This window comes from Lolium perenne, chromosome 2 (genome assembly GCF_019359855.2).
Source record: "Lolium perenne isolate Kyuss_39 chromosome 2, Kyuss_2.0, whole genome shotgun sequence".
NCBI lineage: Eukaryota > Viridiplantae > Streptophyta > Magnoliopsida > Poales > Poaceae > Lolium > Lolium perenne.
Window position 1 is genome coordinate 9,823,021 of NC_067245.2, and position 18,888 is coordinate 9,841,908.

The 18,888-nt window shown below is 44.4% G+C and overlaps 1 protein-coding gene across 1 annotated transcript in view; it reads left to right on the forward strand.

Moving 5' to 3' along the window:
• The window catches only part of LOC139835392 (uncharacterized), a 32,159-nt gene extending 15,161 nt beyond the window's left edge, over positions 1 to 16,998 (forward strand). Inside the window, exon 2 of the mRNA XM_071825236.1 lies at positions 16,678 to 16,998. Within this exon, the coding sequence (XP_071681337.1) occupies positions 16,678 to 16,998 (321 nt within the window). The remainder of the gene's footprint in view (positions 1 to 16,677) is intronic.
• The last annotated feature ends 1,890 nt before the right edge of the window (positions 16,999 to 18,888 follow it).

Sequence of the window (18,888 nt, forward strand, 5' to 3'; positions counted from 1 at the left end):
AAGCTGCTGGTGTCGAAGATCTCCAGAAGAAGCTTCAAGACGCCGAAACTGCCTTGAACGAACATAAAACCGCACAAGCTGCTCGTGAAGAGGCGATCCTCAAGCGCTTGGACTCGCAAAATCGACGCTTCCTCAGTAAGTTACCAATCTATTTTTCCTTCGTTAGAATTGCTTTTCTGTACTTGTTTGTTGACCACCACATTTTTTCCCCGACAGGGAAAACAAACCAAGAATTTGAACTTGAAGACCCTGACGATGATCCTCTCCTCGACGCACTTTCTTTCCTTGAGTTTCACGGAACAGAAGCCCGTGAAGGCATTGAGCAGGCCCAGGAGGGATTGTCGTGGCTCTATCCTTACTTCTTTCCGAAGAAAAAGGAACCCGCGACTTTCCTTGCTCTTGCCAAGGATTTTAATCCGCCAGAAGATCTTGGACTGAAGCTGCGCCAAGAAAACATGAAGGTTGCCATTGAAAGCACTGTCGCCCTAGTTGCTGACAGTCAACAAAACATCGACTGGACCAAGGTTGGCGACACACAAGAGATGGAGACCACCAAGTGGTGATCGCTGATCAAGGCTGCGAAGCCCAACACGAAGAAAATCCTTGCTTATCTTGGATTCAAGCCCACTCCTGCTCCTAGCTCGTCGAAGCCGGAGGTCTAGTAGAATGCTCTATCTTTTTTATTTTTCTGTTTCTTTTGAAGTCGTCACCATAGTAGCTTTGACGACAATTGTCGTAGCAACCCTTTTGAAGACCCCCTTTCTGTAATATCTATGTAAATTTCCTGAAGATCAATGAGATTCTATTTTGCATGATCATTGATACTGAAACTTTCTTTTCCAGTTGATATTTGATAACTACTCCGCCAATTCTTGTCCTGCCGATACTTCGCCTGCTTCTTCTTTCTCGAAGAAAACCCTTGTCGATGATAACCTTATCGAAGGTTCTTCAAGTAAACACTTGTCGCAAGATTTGCAAGAACTTCGCCAACAACTTCAATCCATGAAAAAGCAAATGCTTGTACTAATGGAACAGTCTCGAAGATCTTCGGAGAGGGAGAAAATTGCTCTTCAACAGGCCCAGGATGCTATGGCCGCAAAGGATGCCGCTGTTGCTGAGGCTACCGAAGCTTCTTCGCGAGAAAATTATATGCTTCAACTAATGACTGACGCCAGCCTGGACATGACAGGTATGCTTCCTGTACATAACCATGCTTGATGTTGTTCTTGCTATTTTTCCTTCCTTAATAATTTCTTTACTGGACCAGGCTCATTTTTAGATACTGCTGCCGAAGATCAACGCGTTGAAGCTCGAGCCAATGTTCTGCTCGGACTTGCTGCACAGCATGGTTCTAACTTTTGGGTTACTCCTGAGCGTACCCGCCAAATTGTCAGATTCCAAGATCGCGCGGCTCAGGTCCGTGATTTCCTCGACTTCTGTACAAAGACCTTGTTTTTAGTTTATGGGACCATGTTCCCGCGCAACAAGATGCCAGAAACTCTTCCTGCTTTGATGGAGAAAATTCGAGATGCCCCTCGAATCCATGGCTTTGTGCGGGCTCAACTCTCTGCTGGCGCAAGATTTGCTATGATGATGATAAAGATTTGCTATCCAAAATTTCCCATGAATCAAATTGTTTCCAAGTGCCTGGCCAAGATGTCAAAAAAGAAAAGAAATATGGGCAAAATTGACGATATCGTGACTCCCATAGCAGAAGATATGATGGATGAACTTCTTCGGATGGATGCTGAGTTCTTCGTGAAGGGTAGCTATGCTGAGCATAGTACTCGTACTACAAATGAACGAATAACCATAGATCATGTGCTAGGCATCCACTGAGGGTTTTTCGTTTATCTTGCTGTATTTTCTCCATTGTTACGTCTTCTATATTGTAAAGCTATCAGCTATGTATATGTATTTTTTATTATTTCTGTTCGTCAAGCCCCCGAGTGTTCTGGTGGCGACGTTCTATATTTTTGTCGTGAGGTTTTTAAACCAAATCAATAGAGTTCTAACGAGTATACTATATTTATGGGTGTGATCCCCTTTCTTTATTTGGCGAGGTATTTTGTACCAAGGCGAAATATTTTTGCGAGTTGAGTTCATCTATATTGTGTATATTTGGTAACCTTGAAGGCATTTAGCCCCCGAGTATATCGAAGAACAAGAAGTATATCTCCACTATTTTTATTATATTGCAGCAGCGCGAGCCCGCCTCGTTAAAAACCTTTCCAGCCCCACTCGGTGCCCTGAAAAGGAAAAGAGTGCGTCTGAAAACTCGCGGGCGTTTCAGTACATTGTATTTCTACAAGGGAGGACTATATTTTTAGCTCTAAGCGTAGAACCGCCTGAGCTGCGCCACGTTCCAGGGGTTTTTCTCGGGAACCCCCGTTTTCTTGTCCTTGATCCTGTATGCTCCTCCTTCGATTACTTCTGTGACGACGTAAGGGCCTAGCCATGGCGACTCGAGCTTTTCAGTACTTTTTTGATTTAGCCATAGGACCAAATCTCCGACCTGGAAAGATCTTGGCGTTAATCATCGACTGTGGTAGTTTTTGAGGTCCTGCTGGTACTTGGTGACTCGTGAGAGTACTTCATCTCGAGCTTCATCGAGTGCATCTACGTCGTCCTCCAAAGCTTTTCTTGAAGTTTCCTCGTCATACTCTGTCACTCTTGGGGAATCATGCTCTATCTCAATTGGTAGTACTGCCTCAGCTCCGTGGACGAGGAAGAACGGAGTTTCTTGTGTCGCCGTATTTGGTGTTGTTCGGATACTCCACAAAACACTTGGCAATTCTTCTGGCCAGGTATGTCGAGCCTTTTCAAGTGGTCCTAGCAGGCGCTTTTTGATACCGTTGCAGATGATACCATTGGCTTTCTCGACTTGGCCATTGGTTTGCGGGTGCCCAACTGACGCGAAGTGCAATTTGATGCCTACTTCCGCGCAGTATTCCTTGAATTCCTTGGACGTAAAGTTACTGCCGTTGTCTGTGACGATGCTGTGAGGTACTCCGAATCGAAAAACGATGCCCTTCACGAATTTTACTGCTGATTCTCCATCTGGTGAATTTATCGGCTTTGCTTCTATCCACTTGGTGAATTTATCGACAGCAACCAACATGTACTCGTATCCTCCTGGCGAAGCCTTGTGCAGTTTTCCCACCATATCGAGTCCCCATTGGGCAAACGGCCAAGACAATGGTATTGGCATCAGCTCTGCCGCCGGAGAGTGGGGTCTGGCGGCAAATCTTTGGCACGCGTCGCAGGTTCGTACTATCTCTTTTGCATCCTCGATCGTTGACAACCAGTAAAATCCAGCCCGAAAGACCTTGGCTGCAATAGCTCGACTGCTCGCGTGGTGACCACATATTTCCTCGTGTACGTCTTTTAGGATTTTCCTTCCTTCTTCGGGTGTAACGCACCTTTGCAGCACGCCCGAAATATTTCGCTTGTATAACTCCCCTTTGACCACTGTGAAGGCTTTGGATCGTCGAATAACTCGCCTTGCTTCAACTGGATCTTCGGGTATTTCTTTCCTTAGGATATACGATATGTACGCTTGCATCCATGGAACTTCTACCATCATCACCAGCTCTTGGTCCTCTTCGTCATCCGCAGCTTCTTTGAGGGGTGCCGAAGTTTTCTCTTCCTTCGCTTTCTTTTGCGCCTTCTTTGGCTTTGTGGATCTCTCTACTATTTCTTCCCAAAATACACCTGGCGGGATTGGGAGGCACTGCGACCCGATGTTTGCGAGAACGTCGGCTTCATCATTGCTCAGCCTACTGATGTGATTTACTTCGCATCCATCAAACAGCTTCTCGAGTTCGTTGTATACCTCCTTGTATGCCACCATACTGTCGTTGACTGCGTCACATTGGTTCATAACCTGCTGAGCTACCAATTGCGAGTCGCCAAAGATTTTTAGTCGAGTTGCGCCGCAAGCTTTCGACATCTTCATCCCGTGTATAAGGGCTTCATATTCTGCTTCATTGTTAGATGCGTTCGGGAACGTCATCCGTAGGACGTACTTTAATTTGTCGCCTTCAGGTGATATGAGTATCACCCCTGCACCAGCTCCTTCTACTCTCTTGGATCCATCGAAGTTCATGGTCCAGGTTCTCGACAAATCTGGGGGTCCTGTATTTTGTAGCTCCATCCACTCTGCAATGAAATCTGGCAGAATTTGCGACTTGATTGCTTTTCTTTTTTCATACGTGATCTCCCGAGGGGAGAGTTCTATTCCCTAAAGGGAGACACGTCCTGTAGCTTCTGGATTGTTCAGTATATGTGATAGAGGTGCTTCATTGACCACTATGATCGGGTGTGCCGAAAAATAGTGGCGCAATTTTCTTGCTGTCGTGAATACTCCATATGCTAACTTCTGGTACTGCGGGTACCGCTGTTTTGAAGGAGATAAAACTTCACTGATAAAATATACCGGCCTTTGCACTCCATGGAGTTTTCCTTCTTCTTCTCTTTCAACGACTAGCACCATACTAACCACCTGGGGTGTGGTTGCGATGTATAGCAAGAGAGGTTCCTTCTCTTTTGGCACCACCGGGATTGGTGGTGTCGAAATTGTTCGCTTCAGATCCTCGAAAGCTCTATCGGCCTCTTCGTTCCACTGGAATTTCTCCCCTTGCTTGATTAAAGCATAGAACGGTAACGCTTTTTCTCCCAGCCTGGCGACAAATCTGCTTAAAGCTGCGACTCGCCCAGTTAGCTGCTGTATTTCCTTTAACTTTGTTGGCTTCCTCATGGTTACGATCGCTTGGATTTTTTCGGGATTTGCTTCAATCCCTCTCGCTGAAACTAGAAAACCAAGAAGTTCTCCTGCAGGGATGCCAAAGGAACACTTCGTCGGGTTCAACTTGAGGCAGAATTTGTCAAGGTTGTCAAAAGTTTCTTTCAGATCCTCAATTAACGTCGTTCCCTTCTTTGATGTTATGACGACATCGTCGATGTACACTTGTACGTTTTTCCCAATTTGTGTCGCCAAGCACTTTTGCATCATCCTCTGGTATGTTGCTCCCGCGTTTTTCAGACCAAAAGGCATTGTTCTGTAGCAAAACACGACGTAAGGTGTGATGAACGCTGTTTTGACCTCATCTTCTTCTTTCAATCTGATCTGGTTATAACCAGAGTATGCATCCAAGAAGGAAAGACGTTCACATCCTGCCGTGGAGTCGATGATTTGATCGATCCTCGGGAGGGAAAAGTGATCTTTTGGACAATGTTTATTGAGACACGTAAAATCGATGCACATGCGAAGGACTTTAGTGTTTTTCTTCGGCACCAACACTGGATTTGCTACCCATGTGACCTCTGTATGCAGCTCTTTTATAAAACCAGCTTCTCTTAGTCGATTTATTTCTGACAGCATAGCTTTGCGGTTTGGCTCTGAAAAACGCCGCAAAGGTTGTTTGATTGGTCTCGCTAGTGGATCCAAGTTTAGGTGGTGCTCGGCAAGTTCCCTGGGTACTCTTGGCATGTCAGCTGGACACCATGCGAAGATTTTCCAGTTCTCACGGAGGAACTCGACGAGCGCGCTTTCCTATGCAAGGTCCATGTCTTTTGCGATGGACGTCGTCTTCGTCGGGTCTGTCGGGTGAATCTGCACCTCCTTAGAATTTTTCTCAGTGTTGAAAGTTGATTCTTTGTTTGGCCTTCCTACATCTGGCAGCACATCATAGTCAGTCGTGAGTCTTGACGCCATATATTCTGCTTGCATCCCGAAAGTTTCTGACAGTCGATGAAAATCCTTATCGCACTTATCGGCTAGCGCAAAGCTTCCTTTGACTGTGATTGGTCCCTTAGGCCCAGGCATCCTCCATAACAAGTACGTGTAATGTGGTACCGCCATAAACCTAGCATATGCTGGTCGTCCCAACAAAGCGTGGTACTGTGATGGGAAATCCACGACTTCAAATTCCAGCCTCTCTATTCTGTAGTTTTCTCGGGTGCCAAACTGGACATCGAGATTAATCTTCCCCAGCGGATAACTTGGCTTCTCTAGTGTAATGCCGTGGAATCGTGTGTTGGTTGGTTTTAGATTTGCTAGGGATATGTTCATCTTCCTTAATGTATCTGCATACATAAGGTTTAAACTGCTGCCGCCGTCTATGAACACTCGAGATACGTCGAATCCTGCAATTACTGCTGGTAAGATGAGTGCTGATTGCCCTGGTCGAGGAACTTACTGTGGATGATCTGCTATTGTGAAGCCAATATCTTGCCCTGACCAATTAAGATACTCGACTGTTGGTGGAGGCATCTTCTCTGCCATGAACACCTGTCGCGAGATTACTTTCTGAGCTCTATTGGATGGCCTGCCTTTCTGAATCATCGAGACCGCTCCATTGGAATTGGGATCAACATAAGGCGGTGGTGCAGGTGCTGCCGCAATTCTGAGCTGGTGTCGATTATCATTCGTAATTGCGGGAGGGGGTGGTAGGTGAATCTCACTCCTGGGCCCCTGAGGATTTCTGGGTGTTGCCTGAGCATTGGCATGCCCGGCCCACCTTAACATTGCCTGAAAATTTCGGCAATCCTTCTGCAAATGTCCCGACTGTCTTTTCCCGTTGTTGTCAAGATAAAAATGCATTTGACACGGCCCGTTCATCATCTCCTCGGGAGACACGAAAGGCCTCTGAAACCTCGACCCGGTGTTTTGCCTGTTGTTTCGAGAGTCATCTCTATTGTCACCTCGCTGCTCGTTGCTCCTTTGGTAATCATCTCTATTGTTTCCTCCGGCGCTTGCTCGGAAGCCAGCCGAAATTTGCCCAGGTGCATCATAACCCGAGTACTGCCGAGGAAATCGTTGCCTATTTTGATAATTTCGGTCGCGGTCCTCCTCTGGTGACCTATGCCGTTTGTTGTGAACAGCATCTTCTCCATCTACCCATCTGTTTGCTATCTCCATCAATGCTGATACTGTCTTTTGATTGGTTCTCCCCAAATCCTCGACAAAATCTCCTCGCCTGATTCCTGCGACAAACGCATCTATCGCTCTCTCGTCAGATATATTCTCTGCCGAGTTTTTGATAATATTCCACCTCTGGATATATTTTCTCATTGATTCGTCTGGCTTCTGTCGACATGCCCGCAATTCCTCTAGCGATGCGGGTTTTTTGCAGGTGGACCGGAAATTCTTGACGAATATGTCCTCGAAGCTATCCCAGCTGTCGATAGATCCTGGAGGAAGCTTCTTGATCCAAGATCGCGCAGCTCCACTTAGATGCACCTGGATGCTTTGCATAGCTGTTGCCCTGGTCCCTCCAGTGAGCTTCACCGTCTCGAGGTAATCAACTAGCCAATCCTCTGGATCTTGCAGGCCGTCGAATTTCTTGAAGTTATCAGGCAACTTAAATCCCGAAGGGACTCGAGTTTTTCGTACTCTCCTTGTGAAGCATGGCAAACCGCACATATCCTCGTCGTTTAGTTCTGGGGAGTGCCGATGTTCCCTTCTACTTTGCCGTGCTCTGTCCACCCTTGCCTGCGCTGCCGTGTCTCTTGCTCCACTTGTTCCTTCGGGAGTCACTGCTGCTGCTGCCGCAGGTCGTGGACTATTTTGCCTTGCTGTTCCTTCGGGAGGTGTTGATGCAAACGCCGTTCCCATGGCTCCAACTCCTGCCATTGCCATGTTGTACAGTGCCTCCCTTGGATCTCCTGGAGGTGGCCTGGACGCAAGGATAAAGGCTTGTGTCACCATATACCCAGCTTCTGGTGTCTTGGGGATAATATTCCCTCTCGTGTCTATCGACATGAAAGACATGTCGAGGTTTTGAACCAAGTGCTCTCTTTCTCCTTCGGGTATATGTTGCAACCTTGACCTTGCTCTGTTTCGAGCTTCCCTGTGGCTATCTCCCGAGGTTCCAGATTGTCGACTCAGCTCTGCCCTTCGCCTGCTTGACGCAGAGGCTGCCTCCTTTCTTCTGTTCAGGGCAGCTGTCTGTTTTTCCAATTCCCTCGCAACCCGTGCGAGCCTATATTGATATGCTTGCAACTCTTCTGGCGTGGTTGTTGTGGCCATTGGTTCTGAGCCATCCATAGCTCTTGCGGCTCTATCCCATGCTGCTTGCGGGAGTTGAACTCTATCACGAGGCTCAGATCCGATATATTTGTTGCCTAGACCTCGTCGTAAATCAGAGGGATCGACATATGGATTTCCCAAATCGTCGAAAGCCTCAGATGTTTCCTCCTGATCGCGGCTTGGCTCTCCGATGGCATAAATCTGATGGTATTTTGTATTCAGATCTGTGCTGGGTTTGGTGACACCATCATAAAGATTGGTGAAGACCTTGCCCACTGTAGTAGATTTGTCGATGAAGTTGAAACTGTCGACATTGCTCGAGTCATCGCTTATATAGGAGTCCGCAGATGACTCGAAGGACATGTCGCTGAAGATCTTGGCGAGCTTTTCGCTTGCCCTGGTGCTGATGAAGCGTGGCGATGAAGTCTCCTCTTCGCCTGACTCAATCGATGATGTTGAGTTCGAAAAATCGGAATCGACCGCCGACAATCCCGACGATATCGGAATTTTGAGACGATACGTTCCCTCTTTCTCGACGCGAAAGTGGAATCTTCCGAACGTCATCTCCATAGGCTCCTCCAGATACGCATATGCATCCAAACGGGAGGGCGGGTGAGGAACAAAATCGACAGGACCAGTTGCGATCTGTTTACCTCGATCCATCGCGTTGCTTGCTGTTGATAAAGTCGACGATCTTGAACGTGCCATCGAGACCAGATCCTTGACGCCTCTAATTCCCACAGACGGCGCCAATTGACAAGGGATTAACTTGTCAATGCCTACGGATGGTAGACTAGGGTTTAGTTGGAAGTAGAGGGCAAGTAGATCTCGAAGGTTTCAGCCGAAAAGTACTCGACGATTATGAAAACTAGGGTTTGTGAGACAATGATTCGATGCTTTCTTTGTCCCTCGACTCCCCCTTATATAGGAGGTGGAGTCGAGGGATTCGTATTGTACAAGTTACAGAGTTCGGGAGGGTTTCCAACCCATCCCGCAAGATTACAAACATCGTCTTCTAATACAACTCTAGCTTTCCTAAATATCCACTTGGGCTTCCGATTCTTCTTATTCTTCGAGTCGTGGGCCTCCAGTAAACCCCGGGTACTATATTCGGTAGGCCCATTGGGGATGCCTATGTCAGGGTCCTTCCCGCAAGACTTCTTTTGGTGGTGTAAATTACTGATACGTCTCCGACGTATCGATAATTTCTTATGTTCCATGCCACATTATTGATGATATCTACATGTTTTATGCACACTTTATGTCATATTCGTGCATTTTCTGGAACTAACCTATTAACAATATGCCGAAGTGCCAGTTCCTGTTTTCTGCTGTTTTTGGTTTCAGAAATCCTAGTAACGAAATATTCTCGGAATCGGACGAAATCAACGCCCAGGTTCCTATTTTGCCCGGAAGCATCCAGAACACCCGAGAGCCGCCAGAGGGAAGCCCTGGGGGCCCCACACTACACCCTGGCGTGGCCAGAGGGGGGGCCGCGCCGCCCTATGGTGTGGTGGCCCCAGGCCCCCTCCAAGGCTGCCCTTCCGCCTATTTAAAGCCTCCGTCGCGAAAACCCTAACACGTTCGACGAAACCCACAGAAACCTTCCAGAGCCGCCGCCATCGCGACGCCAAGATCTGGGGGACAGGAGTCTCTGTTCCGGCACGCCGCCGGAACGGGGAAGTGCCCCCGGAAGGCTCCTCCATCGACACCGCTGCCATCTCCACCGCCATCTTCATCACCGCTGCTGCTCCCATGAGGAGGGAGTAGTTCTCCATCGAGGCTCGGGGCTGTACCGGTAGCTATGTGGTTCATCTCTCTCCTATGTACTTCAATACAATAATCTCATGAGCTGCCTTATATGATTGAGATTCATATGATGATACTTGTAATCTAGATGTCGTTATGCTAGTCAAGTGAATTTTACTTATGTGATCTCCGGAGACTCCTTGTCCCACGTGTGTAAAGGTGACAGTGTGTGCACCGTGTGGGTCTCTTAGGCTATATTTCACAGAATACTTATTCACTATTATGAATGGCATAGTGAAGTGCTTATTTATATCTCTTTATGATTGCAATGTATTTTATATCACAATTTATCTATGTGCTACTCTAGTAATGTTATTAAAGTAGTTTTATTCCTCCTGCACGGTGTAATGGTGACAGTGTGTACATCCGTGTTAGTACTTGGCGTATGCTATGATTATGATCTCTTGTAGATTATGAAGCTAACTATTGCTATGATAGTATTGATGTGTATTATTCCTCCTACATAGCATGAAGGTGACAGTGTGCATGCTATGCTAGTACTTGGTTTAGTCGAATTGATCTTTCATGCACTCTAAGGTTATTTAAATATGAACATTGAATTGTGGAGCTTGTTAACTCCGGCATTGAGGGTTCATGTAATCCTACGCAATGTGTTCATCATCCAACAAGAGTGTAGAGTATGCATTTATCTATTCTGTTATGTGATCAATGTTGAGAGTGTCCACTAGTGAAAGTGTAATCCCTAGGCCTTGTTCCTAAATACTGCTATCGCTGCTTGTTTACTGTTTTACTGCGTTACTACTGCTGCAATACTACCACCATCAACTACATGCCAGCAAGCTATTTTCTGGCACCGTTGCTACTGCTCATATATATTCATACCACCTGTATTTCACTATCTCTTCGCCGAACTAGTACACCTATTAGGTGTGTTGGGGACACAAGAGACTTCTTGCTTTGTGGTTGCAGGGTTGCATGAGAGGGATATCTTTGACCTCTTCCTCCCTGAGTTCGATAAACCTTGGGTGATCCACTTAAGGGAAAACTTGCTGCTATTCTACAAACCTCTGCTCTTGGAGGCCCAACACTGTCTACAGGAAAAGGAGGGGGGCGTAGACATCAAGCTATTTTCTGGCGCCGTTGCCGGGGAGGAAAGGTAAAAGGTACTCACACTCCGGATCTCGGCTATCAAGCTATTTTCGCCGTTGTAAGTACTCGAAGCTATTTCCTTTAGATCCTGCAATTGCATCTTTTTGTTTCTTGTTTACACTAGTTTGGCATAATGGACAAGAATGAGCTTCTTATGCTATTTCATGATTTAAAACATGGATTGTTTGATGCGAAAATTAAAAAACCTATGGAATCTTATTTGCATGCTGGTAGTAATATTAGTATGAACGCTTTGAACACCATTGTTGATAATGATATAGAAAGTTCTAAGCTTGGGGAAGCTGGTTTTCATGATCTTTTTAGTCCCCCAAGCATTGAGGAGAAAATTTTCTTTGATGATACTTTGCCTCCTATTTATGATGATTATAATGATATTGATCTTTTAACGCCGCCTACTATGGAGAGTAATTTTTATGATGATAATACTATGCCTCCTACACTTGATGAGAATAATAATGATAGCTACTTTGTTGAATTTGCTCCCGCTATTACTAATAAAATTGATTATGCCCATGTGGAGAGTAATAATTTTATGCATGAGACTCATGATAAGAATGCTTTATGTGATAGTTATATCGTTGAGTTTGCTCATGTTGCTACTGAAAGTTATTATGAGAGAGGAAAATATGGTTGTAGAAATTTTCATGTTACTAAAATGCCTCTCTATGTGCTGAAATTTTTCAAGCTATACTTGTTTTATCTTCCTATGCTTGTTACTTTGCTCTTCATGAACTTGTTTATTTACAAGATTCCTATGCATAGGAAGCATGTTAGGCTTAAATTTGTTTTGAACTTGCTTCTTGATGCTCTCTTTCGCTTCAAATACTATTTCTTGCGAGTGCATCATTAAAACTGCTGAGCCCATCTTAATGGCTATAAAGAAAAAAACTTCTTGGGAGATAACCCATGTGTTATTTTGCTACAGTACTTTGTTTTATATTTGTGTCTTGGAAGTTGTTTACTACTGTAGCAACCTCTCCTTATCTTAGTTTAGTGTTTTGTTGTGCTAAGTGAAGCCTCTAATCGAAGGTTGATACTAGATTTGGATTTCTGCGCAGAAACAGATTTCTATCTGTCACGAATCTGGGCTGTTTTCTCTGTAGAAAAATCAGAAAAATATGCCAATTTACGTGCGGGTTCCTCAGATATGTACGCAACTTTCATTAGTTTTGAGTTTTCTGATTTGAGCAACGGAAGTATTTATTAAAAATTCGTCTTTACGGACTGTTCTGTTTTGACAGATTCTGCCTTTTATTTCGCATTGCTTCTTTCGCTGTGTTGGGTGGATTTCTTTGTTCCATTACCTTCCAGTAGCTTTGAGCAATGTCCAGAAGTGTTAAGAATGATTGTGTCACCTCTGAACATGTGAGTTTTTGATTATGTACTAACCCCTCTAATGAAGTTTATGAGAAGTTTGGTGTAAAGGAAGTTTTCAAGGGTCAAGAGAGGAGGATGATATACTATGATCAAGAAGAGTGAAAGCTCTAAGCTTGGGGATTCCCCGGTGGTTCACCCCTGCATATTCTAAGAAGACTCAAGCGTCTAAGCTTGGGGATGCCCAAGGCATCCCCTTCTTCATCGACAACATTATCAGGTTCCTCCCCTGAAACTATATTTTTATTCCGTCACATCTTATGTGCTTTTCTTGGAGCGTCGGTTTGTTTTTGTTTTTGTTTTGTTTGAATAAAATGGATCCTAGCATTCACTTTGTGGGAGAGAGACACGCTCCGCTGTAGCATATGGACAAGTATGTCCTTAGTTTCTACTCATAGTATTCATGGCGAAGTTTCTTCTTCGTTAAATTGTTATATGGTTGGAATTGGAAAATGATACATGTAGTAATTTGCTATAATGTCTTGGATAATGTGATACTTGGCAATTGTTGTGCTCATGTTTAAGCTCTTGCATCACATACTTTGCACCCATTAATGAAGAAATACATAGAGCATGCTAAAATTTGGTTTGCATATTTGGTCTCTCTAAGGTCTAGATAATTTCTAGTATTGAGTTTGAACAACAAGGAAGACGGTGTAGATTCTTATAATGTTTACAATATGTCTTTTATGTGAGTTTTGCTGCACCGGTTCATCCTTGTGTTTGTTTCAAACAACCCTGCTAGCCTAAACCTTGTATCGAGAGGGATTACTTCTCATGCATCCAAAATACTTGAGCCAACCACTATGCCATTTGTGTCCACCATACCTACCTACTACATGGTATTTCTCCGCCATTCCAAAGTAAATTGCTTGAGTGCTACCTTTAAATTTCCATTCTTAACTTTGCAATATATAGCTCATGGGACAAATAGCTTAAAAACTATTGTGGTATTGAATATGTACTTATGCACTTTATCTCTTATTAAGTTGCTCGTTGTGCGATAACCATGTTCACTGGGGACGCCATCAACTACTCTTTGTTGTATATCATGTGAGTTGCTATGCATGTTCGTCTTGTCTGAAGTAAGAGCGATCTACCACCTTATGGTTAGAGCATGCATATTGTTAGAGAAGAACATTGGGCCGCTAACTAAAGCCATGATCCATGGTGGAAGTTTCAGTTTTGGACAATATCCTCAATCTCATATGAGAAAATTAATTGTTGTTACATGCTTATGCATAAAAGAGGAGTCCATTATCTGTTGTCTATGTTGTCCCGGTATGGATGTCTAAGTTGAGAATAATCAATAGCGAGAAATCCAATGCGAGCTTTCTCCTTAGACCTTTGTACAGGCGGCATAGAGGTACCCCATTGTGACACTTGGTTAAAACATGTGCATTGCGACAATCCGGTAGTCCAAGCTAATTAGGACAAGGTGCGGGCACTATTAGTATACTATGCATGAGGCTTGCAACTTGTAAGATATAATTTACATGATACATATGCTTTATTACTACCGTTGACAAAATTGTTTCTTGTTTTCAAAACCAAAGCTCTAGCACAAATATAGCAATCGATGCTTTTCCTCTATGGAGGACCATTCTTTTACTTTTATTGTTGAGTCAGTTCACCTATTTCTCTCCACCTCAAGAAGCAAACACTTGTGTGAACTGTGCATTGATTCCTACATACTTGCATATTGCACTTATTATATTACTCTATGATGACAATATCCATGAGATATACATGTTACAAGTTGAAAGCAACCGCTGAAACTTAATCTTCCTTTGTGTTGCTTCAATGCTTTTACTATGAATTATTGCTTTATGAGTTAACTCTTATGCAAGACTTATTGATGCTTGTCTTGAAGTACTATTCATGAAAAGTCTTTGCTTTATGATTCAGTTGTTTACTCATGTCATATACATTGTTTTGATCGCTGCATTCACTACATATGCTTTACAAATAGTATGATCAAAGTTATGATGGCATGTCACTCCAGAAATTATCTTTGTTATCGTTTTACCTGCTCGGGACGAGCAGAACTAAGCTTGGGGATGCTGATACGTCTTCGACGTATCGATAATTTCTTATGTTCCATGCCACATTATTGATGATATCTACATGTTTTATGCACACTTTATGTCATATTCGTGCATTTTCTGGAACTAACCTATTAACAAGATGCCGAAGTGCCAGTTGCTGTTTTCTGCTGTTTTTGGTTTCAGAAATCCTAGTAACGAAATATTCTCGGAATCGGACGAAATCAACGCCCAGGTTCCTATTTTGCCCGGAAGCATCCAGAACACCCGAGAGCCGCCAGAGGGAAGCCCTGGGGGCCCCACACTACACCCTGGCACGGCCAGAGGGGGGGCCGCGCCGCCCTATGGTGTGGTGGCCCCAGGCCCCCTCCAAGGCTGCCCTTCCGCCTATTTAAAGCCTCCGTCGCGAAAACCCTAACACGTTCGACGAAACCCACAGAAACCTTCCAGAGCCGCCGCCATCGCGACGCCAAGATCTGGGGGACAGGAGTCTCTGTTCCGGCACGCCGCCGAAACGGGGAAGTGCCCCCGGAAGGCTCCTCCATCGACACCGCTGCCATCTCCACCGCCATCTTCATCACCGCTGCTGCTCCCATGAGGAGGGAGTAGTTCTCCATCGAGGCTCGGGGCTGTACCGGTAGCTATGTGGTTCATCTCTCTCCTATGTACTTCAATACAATAATCTCATGAGCTGCCTTACATGATTGAGATTCATATGATGATACTTGTAATCTAGATGTCGTTATGCTAGTCAAGTGAATTTTACTTATGTGATCTCCGGAGACTCCTTGTCCCACGTGTGTAAAGGTGACAGTGTGTGCACCGTGTGGGTCTCTTAGGCTATATTTCACGAATCACTTATTCACTTGTTATGAATGGCATAGTGAAGTGCTTATTTATATCTCTTTATGATTGCAATGTATTTTATATCACAATTTATCTATGTGCTACTCTAGTAATGTTATTAAAGTAGTTTTATTCCTCCTGCACGGTGTAATGGTGACAATGTGTACATCCGTGTTAGTACTTGGCGTATGCTATGATTATGATCTCTTGTAGATTATGAAGTTAACTATTGCTATGATAGTATTGATGTGTATTATTCCTCCTACATAGCATGAAGGTGACAGTGTGCATGCTATGCTAGTACTTGGTTTAGTCGAATTGATCTTTCATGCACTCTAAGGTTATTTAAATATGAACATTGAATTGTGGAGCTTGTTAACTCCGGCATTGAGGGTTCGTGTAATCCTACGCAATGTGTTCATCATCCAACAAGAGTGTAGAGTATGCATTTATCTATTCTGTTATGTGATCAATGTTGAGAGTGTCCACTAGTGAAAGTGTAATCCCTAGGCCTTGTTCCTAAATACTGCTATCGCTGCTTGTTTACTGTTTTACTGCGTTACTACTGCTGCAATACTACCACCATCAACTACACGCCAGCAAGCTATTTTCTGGCACCGTTGCTACTGCTCATATATATTCATACCACCTGTATTTCACTATCTCTTCGCCGAACTAGTACACCTATTAGGTGTGTTGGGGACACAAGAGACTTCTTGCTTTGTGGTTGCAGGGTTGCATGAGAGGGATATCTTTGACCTCTTCCTCCCTGAGTTCGATAAACCTTGGGTGATCCACTTAAGGGAAAACTTGCTGCTGTTCTACAAACCTCTGCTCTTGGAGGCCCAACACTGTCTACAGGAAAAGGAGGGGGGCGTAGACATCAATTACATGTTTACTATCATAGATGATTACTCCAGAAAAATATAGCCTTTCTTTCAGAAACATAAATCTAATGTGTTTGATGCTTTTAGAAAGTGAAAAGTTGTGTTGTAGCTCAACGGTAAACTAAAATTAGTCTCAAATATAGATTGCTACTTGAAATAATTGAGCATAACACAAGTTGTAGCATTCTTCCGTGATAAAGATGCATGTTTTTTCACTTCCAGTATAGACTTGCCTTGTATTTATAATTGCGAACTTTTTCTAGCTTAGGACACCATTAGTGATATGAAATTATGCATTCCGTTAAGAAAAATATCAATATCTATCACCATGGGAAGTTACCAAGCCACATTCTTGTAATATCATCACTATCATCTATAATTGCTATACTTCATAGATTGAACAACCTATTCGCTCGGAATATTTTAAAATCAACCTAAGCGCATATCATTGAGATAGCCCTGTTAAATACCCTCGTCGACGAGTGTTGCGGCGCTGAACATCAACCTCTCGGAGAAACTCAACTGAGACAATTTCCTCCTTTGGCAAACTCAGGTTCTTCCGGAGATTCGAGGGGCACAACTGTTTGGCTACCTTGATGGATCAATTCCGGAGCCTGTGAAGGAGCTGGTGACCAAGGATAAAGAGAGGGCTGAGGTGAAGATTCCTAACCCCGAGTATGTGCAGTGGGTTGCACAGAATCAGGTTGTTCTAGGGTTCCTTGTGAGGAACATGGCCCGGGAGGTGCTCACCCAGATGGTGGGCCTTCTGACCTCCGCTGAAGTGTGGAGGGCTGTTGTGCAGATGTTTGCCGCACAGTCGCAATCCCGGATCGTCCACCTTCGCATGAAGCTGAATCAGTGCCGGAAGGAGTAGAAATCGGGCCAAGTCTACCTGGATGAAATCAAGGGCTTAGCTGATGAGATGGTAGCTGCTGGTAAGCCCATGGACACGACGGATGTGATCTCCTACATCCTTGCAGGGCTCGATGAGGAATATGATGGATTTGTCGCAGCCATTAACGCATTGCTCAAGGAGAACAAAAACGTCTCTCCCAGCGATGTGTATTCAGAATTCATGACATATGAGTCTCGTTTGGTGGCGAGAATGACCGGCGATGGAGCATCTGCTAATGCGTCAACTCGTGCTGGTCGAGGCCGTGGGCGTGGACAGTACGGTCCGTACCATGAGCAACAGTATCAATACCGCGATCAGCGGTCAGATTATGATCGTGGCTATGAACAGCGTACTAGCCGTGATGGATACGGTGGTGGCCGTGGCAATGGTGGCGGGCATAACCCTCGTGGTGGTCGTGGCTATGGTGGAAACTATGGCGGTCGCGGCAATGAAACCTGTCATGTCTGCGGAAAGCATGGCCACACTGCTCTGAACTGTTGGAAAAGTTTGAAAAAGGGGTATAGAGGCCCTGAAAGATCTGCTGGTGCTGCCTATGGATCCGGTGGTGGCTCTAGCTATGGTTCTTATGGGGTAGATACAAACTGGTATAGCGACTCTAGAGCGACAGATCATGTTGCTAGTGAACTGGAGAAGCTGCATGTTCGTGATCGCTATAATGGGAATGAGCAAATTCACACGGCTAGTGGTACAGGTATGGATATACGTCATGTTGGTCATTCTGTTTTTCATACCCCTTCTCATGATTTGCATCTCAAAAATATATTGCATGTCCCAAAAGCTTCTAAGAGTGTCTTATCTACTAGTCTCCTAACCAAAGATAACCATGCATTTGTTGAATACTGGCCTAATTCTTTCTTTGTCAAGGATCGGGACACGAGGGAAATACTTCTTCAAGGTAGATGCGTGGACGGTCTCTACCCATTTCCCAAGACATCATCCTCTTCACCTCCTGGCCAGCAAGCTCATGGTGTCGTCAAGTCTTTATCTTCGCTATGGCATAGGCGTCTAGGTCATCCATCTTCAGTGTTAGTTCATCAAGTTCTTAGAGACAATAATATTTAGTTTAGTGAGTCAAATAAAGAGTTTGTTTGTGATGCTTGTCAAAAGGCCAAGAGCCATCAACTACCCTATCCAAAGTCATCTAGTGTGTCCACTTTTCCTCTTGAATTTGTGTTTTCTGATGTTTGGGGTCCTGCTCCAGCCTCAGTTGGAAGATATAAATACTATGTCAGTTTTATTGATGATTATAGCAAGTTCACCTGGATTTATCTCTTGAAAAAGAAATCTGATGTGTTCCAGAAATTCCATGATTTTCAGCATCTTGTTGAGCGACAGTTTAATAGGAAAATTGTCGCCATGCAGACTGACTGGGGAGGAGAGTACCAGAAACTTAACTCTTTCTTTCAGAAAGTTGGTATATCTCATCTTGTCTCTTGTCCTCATGCACATCACCAGAATGGTCCAGATGAACGCAAGCATAGGCATATTATTGAGGTTAGTCTATCTCTTCTTGCCTATGCATCCATGCCACTTAAGTTCTGGGATGAGGCATTTCTTACGGCCGTTTATCTCATTAATCGGCTTCCTAGTAAAGTTATAGACTCACAAACACCTCTTGAGCGTCTTCATGGTGACAAAGGTGACTACTCTTTTTTGCGCATCTTTGGATGTGCATGGTGACAAAGCTAGAGTTTCGCTCTAAGCAATGTGCATTCCTTGGGTATAATACTTTACACAAGGGTTACAAGTGTCTAGACATCTTCACTGGACGTGTTTATATCTCGCGTGACATTGTCTTTGATGAGACAGTTTTACTGTTTGCTTCACTCCATGCCAATGCCGGTGCAC